General features: G+C 39.9%; 1 protein-coding gene across 1 annotated transcript in view; it reads right to left on the bottom strand.

Moving 5' to 3' along the window:
• ubr3 (ubiquitin protein ligase E3 component n-recognin 3) overlaps positions 1 to 5,749 on the bottom strand; it is a gene marked incomplete in the record, with an annotated part of 53,260 nt that overhangs the window by 4,250 nt on the left and 43,261 nt on the right. The window contains 5 exon segments of the mRNA XM_014001352.1: positions 239 to 378; positions 464 to 673; positions 3,242 to 3,421; positions 3,633 to 3,758; positions 4,004 to 4,111. Of these exon segments, the coding sequence (XP_013856806.1) occupies positions 239 to 378; positions 464 to 673; positions 3,242 to 3,421; positions 3,633 to 3,758; positions 4,004 to 4,111 (764 nt within the window).

The following is a 5,749-nucleotide window of genomic DNA, read 5'->3' on the forward strand; positions in this document are numbered from 1 at the left end:
TATATACTGTATATGATTTTTTTAAATGTACACATACTGTAATGCTATCAAGTTTAATGAATATAACCTATGAGTAAATTATTCATAACAATTTTTTCATAAGTCGGCATAAGTTGTCTAAAATGTTAGTGTGACAGAGCTACAACAATGGTTCAATGCGTCTCTGAAGAGTTACTAATAATTCAAAGTCTCACTTTAGAGATTAAAAATGTTCAACCAGTTTCAAAATGCAACATACCGTAAATCACGATCTTCTTCTCCGTGAGCGTCCAGGTAAACAGAGCCCCACAGACAGAAACGGTGTCCACGGATGATGATGATGACTGAGGCGTTAATCAGCAGAAAGATGCCTGTAGCTGCGCCACAATGTTGGGAGTGCTTCAAAGTGACAAGAAACGAGCAGGTTTTAAACAAAAACGACAGAGACGACTTGCAGCAGTTCGTCCATCTTTGAGAAACTTACCAAAACACATTCACAGGTTCCCTGCTGTTTGCAGCACACGCCTTTCAGACACACAAACGCACCACAAACAAGGCAGAGTGCAGGGTCTTTTGGCACTTTTTTGCAGACAGTGCAGGCCTTTCTGTGATAGTACTGGAAGATGATATTATAGTTGTCAGGTAGCTGGAGAAGGCGAGGGGCTGCCCACTGAGGATCCTGGACCAGCAAGGTCTACAGAGGCAGAGGCAGAGACATATGTGATGCTGCGTTCACACRGCAAAGATAATTGTGCAGATCTTTGGCCTGATTTTGCCTTTCCAACAATCTTAGGGACGCTCTGATTATGGTGATGGCTAWAAAGATAATTTCAGGAGCTATTCCTGCYGTGTGGTGTGTGCTAAGAGCGACCTAGCTGGCTTGGAAGAACGTTGGGACAACTCAGATCACACATCAGGGATATTCAACATGTTGGACCGTCTTGGCTTGTTATCCCAGCGTGTGGTGTTCCCCGAGGACAAAGGAGCTCGCTGAATATGACRTGTAGCCAATCAAAGCGAGGTGACAAAAACATGCAAGTGACATGCAGAAAAAAACAATTCACCTCCATGTTTGAGTGAAATCTGTTTATGTGAGGTGTGTTGTATTTGCCGTGTGGCTGTACACCACACACTGTAGGAGCAGATCTGATGCGAGGTCTCTCAGTCYTTGAAAATCAGAGTCTACTCAGGTTCAGGTACAGTCATATGAAAAAGTTTGGGCAGCCTTGTTGATTTTCCTGATTTACATTTATAAATCATTGATTGTTCGGATGAAAAAAATCAGTTAAATATATCATATAGGGGACAAACAGTGATATTTGAGAAGTGAAATGAAGTTTATATGATTTACAGAAAGTGTGCAATAATTGGTTAAACAAAATTAGGCAGGTGCATAAATTTGGACACAAAAAAACCTTACCTCAAAATTTAGTAGAGCCTCCTTTCACAGAAATAACATTCTCTAAACACTTCCTACAGCTTCTAATGAGAGTCTGGATTGTGGCTGAAGGTATTTTAGACCATTCTTCTWTACAAAATATCTCTAGTTCATTCAGTTTGATGGTTTCCAACCACAGACAGCTCTCTTTAAGTGACACCACAGATTTTCAATAATATTCAGGTTGGGGACTGAGATGACCATTCCAGAACATTGGACTTATTGCTCTGCATGAATGTCTTAGTAGATTTTGAGCAGTGTTTAGGGTGGTTGTCTTGTTGGAAGATGCAGCCCTGGCTTCAGCAGCTTCAGCTTTGTCACTGATTCCTGGACATTGGTCTCCAGAATCTGSTGATATTGKTTGGAATCCATGCGTCCCTCAACTTTAACAAGATTCCCAGTCCCTGTACTGGCCACACAGCCCCACAGCATGATGGAAMCACCACCAAATTTCACTGTAGGTAGGTGTTTTTCTTGGAGTGCTGTGTTCTTTTTCCTCCATGCAKAACGGCCCTTGTTCTGCCCAAATAACTATTTTAGTTTCATCAGTCCACRGCACCTTATTCCAAAATGGAGCTGGCTTGTCCAAATGTGCTTTAGCATACCTCAAGCAGCTCTGTTTGGGATGTAGGCGGAGAAAAGGCTTCCTCTGCACTACTCTCCCATACAGCATCTCCTTGTGTAAAGTGTGCTGAATAGTTGAACGATGCACAGTGACTCCATCAGCAGCAAGATGATGTTGTAGGTCTTTGGTGCTGGTCTGTGGGTTGGCTCTGACTGTTCTCAACATCCTTTGCTTCTGTTTATTGGAAATTTGTCTTGGTCTGCCACTTCGATCCTTGACTTGAACTGTGTCTGTGGTCCTCCATTTTCTCACAATGTTTCTCACAGTGGAGACTGAAAGCTGAAATCTCTGAGATAATTTTCTGTATCCTTCCCCTAAACCAAGACGGTGAACAATCTTTGTTTTCAGCTCATTTGAAAGTTGTTTTGAGACTCCCATGCTGCCACTCTTCAGAGAAGATGCAAAGAGGAGAAAAACCTACAATTGTCCCCCTTAAATACACTTTTCTCATAATTGGAGTCACCTGTGTATGGAGGTCAAGGGTCACTGAACTTACCAAACCAAATTTAAGTTCCAATAATTAGTTCTAAAGGTTTTGAAATCAATAAAACGGCAACGGTGCCCAAATTTATGCACCTGCCCAATTTTGTTTAACCAATTATTGCACACTTTCTGTAAATTATATAAACTTCAGTTCACTTCTCAAATATCACTGTGTTTGTCCCCTATGATATATTTAACTGATTTTTTTTTATCCAAACAATCAATGATTTATAAAGGTAAATCAGGAAAATTAACAAAGGTGCCCAAACTTTTTCACATGACTGTAAGATGGCAACAATTACTAAAATTAAATTTTATTTAGTTTGTACAGAATAAACCTAACAGGTCAGAGGTTTTAGTGTGTTTGAGATCCTAGAAGTTCTATGGGACACCTCATCGTTTCATGTGATATACAGCACCACAGATTACTGAAGTGCTAAACGACAGGGGCATGAGACATGGTGCAGACTCTCTCCTGAGACAGCTATGAACCTTGTCAGCCAGGGCTGAAACTAAAGYYTGATTTATAGTCGATAAGTAGGAACATTCCCACGTCTCGTTTAAGTGGAAGCAAAAAATTCTGAAGATTGCTACTCTGAYCGCCTATCGCCCCACCCCCGTCAGAACTAATTCTCACAGCTCTGTGTTGAGCGTTGTGTGACTGGACATTGTGGGCGTGTTTGTGTCTGTAAAGTGGCTGAAATTAACAAATGTACCAGTGATTGCTCAGGATGCATCTGAGTTAGCTCTGTGAGCTCAGCCACCCACTGTGTCACCAAGTCGAAGGCGCTGACGGGCCAGTCCAGACATGAGGCACTGTGCACGGCACTGGAAGGCTGAGGGGCTGAGGGCAGCAGCCCCACACACACAGCCAAGGATGAAAACTCCTCTTCATCCTGAGACCAGCAAAGAAAACAGACTACTTTTGGACACAACAGAATGCCAGAGGATCTGAAAAGATCTCAGTAAAGCTGAGACCATCACGTCTTACAATGAGATGTCAAAACTCAACTGATGATATTTAATTGAATTATTAGCAATCAAAACATAATGCACCATGATTACAGTAGTTTCAGCAGTGAGGCTGGCGTTTAAGATGAGACGTACCARACAGCCAGTTAGAGTGTCTCCATAAAGGTGGTGCTGCAGGAGGCAGGAGAGGCGAAGGAAGGGCAGGCAGAACTGCTGGATGCTGAACTCAATAGACTGTGGGGACCACACACTGGAGCTCAGCTAGAGAGAGAAGCAGCAGTAACACCTGATCAATAACCTGCTAACAGCTTGCTGATAATACAGTGATGTACATCTTCCCTGGAGATTACCAGAGATATTAGATCATTGTCTCCCAGGGTAATGGCCAATTTATACTTAAAGAGAAAATGAAAAAGAGCAGCAGAGGAGACGCTGGGAGGAGGAGAGGATGTAATCTTTATGGCAGTAAAGCTCCAAAAGGCTAAACAGTCATCATAGCATCTCACCATTGTTGATTCTTCAGAGTTCACCTTGTAAACGCTCTCGTCCTTTGAGAGTTCGCTGATAACGTGACTGAGCAACGCGTCCAAAGACTTTTCAGAATTTGAGGCGTTCTGTGGCAGAAAACCAAGGTTTGAAACAGAGTGTTGACAACATACAATTAAACAACAAAAAAGATCTAGATGGTCTTTGTAATTCTAAAATAAAATTACCAGAGGGTCACAAACTAAAGCTTTAAACCACACAAAATAACAAACCAAATAATCATTCTAATTATAATAATTTTTAGGTTTTGAAAGACCCTTGATTCCTTATAAGAATAACTCAAATTAAAAATATWTTTTTAATTAAAGCATGTTCCATTTTGTACATTATTATAAAAAATAAAACATTTATTGCAACCAATGATAAATTCAAGTGCAAAGAAGATATTCAAACACACTTTCAGAATAACCTAAAAGAAGACAGATCCTATAACTTTGAGATGATTCCCACATATTTTAAACATTTTTGATCGTTCTGACACCTTTTCCCATGTGGTGAATTTAATTCATAAAATGTAGATAAATAAAAACTGCAGCTTCTTGCACAAAAGCCACTAAAACATGTCAATAAAACAAAGCTGATGGTTGTCAGGATTTGAATTGGAGTAGAAAAAAACCCCTCAAAATCCTGGGAAAAAAATGAGAACAAACTATTCTTTCAAAAGACAAAAGCACTGTGTGTTTTTAGTACCGGTGAACGGTGTCATCTAACATCAGTTCAAGTCTTGTACAGGTGCTCCACAGCAACTTTTGATTTATGTTATTACATCAGTGTGCATCCTATTTTTATGCTGATTTATTCTGTTTTTCTTTAATTTGTCACCAATCTGAGGCGTTTTTCTTACTTGCATTTTCTTGCTGACAACTCGTGTTCACCTTATGAAATGACAAATAAAATTCAAAAACAACCTAAAATATAGAAAACATCAAAAAGTCATGAGTAACATTTAACTAGTCTCCACTGCCCATGCATAAATTGTGCTGCACCAATAGGTAGTGGACAATTCATTTGTTAGTGTGATATCTGATACGTAGAAAAGACATTACTGGATGTGTGTTCCTCTAATTCGAATGTGTGTTCCTTTGAAATGGCTGGTATTTTATACAAATGAGAAACTGAAAGCATTTATCAAACGGAAGATGGTAGAACAGCAGCCTTATCTCGTCTGCTGTCCTTTGTCACAGATTTATAGTGGAGGAATTTCAAGTTTACGGCTTTCCTTCCTCTGGGCTCTGATCTTCTCTCAGAATGCCTCCTACTTAGTTTAATTACACTTGCAATCAACCAAACAGAAACGCTGTTTTTGCATTTTGCTGCTGTTTGTTGCTGCTGGACGTGACTTTGCAGCAGGAAAATACTCATACACTCTTCCATTTGGAAATGAAACCCCTTAAAAGTGGACGTTTTCAGCTGTTTGTCTTTTATTGCTACATTGGTCACCTAATACAACTTTTCAGCAGAACAGTATTCTCACATAATGAAGATTGATGCTGGGAAGTGTGGAAATCACATAAATAATTTTTATTTTACAAAAAAGGGCCATAAGAATTATCAAAAGAAAGCATAACTATCACCCATCTAATACATTTGTCCTGACGCATCTCAGTAATCCAGGTAAAAAATCAAAAAGAAAAAAAATTGTGTAGGTCTTCTGGACGGGTTCTTCTCTAATGAAACGTTTCATCTCTCCTCCAAGAGACTTCTTC

This window comes from Austrofundulus limnaeus, unplaced genomic scaffold (genome assembly GCF_001266775.1).
Source record: "Austrofundulus limnaeus strain Quisiro unplaced genomic scaffold, Austrofundulus_limnaeus-1.0 Scaffold9, whole genome shotgun sequence".
Lineage (NCBI taxonomy): Eukaryota > Metazoa > Chordata > Actinopteri > Cyprinodontiformes > Rivulidae > Austrofundulus > Austrofundulus limnaeus.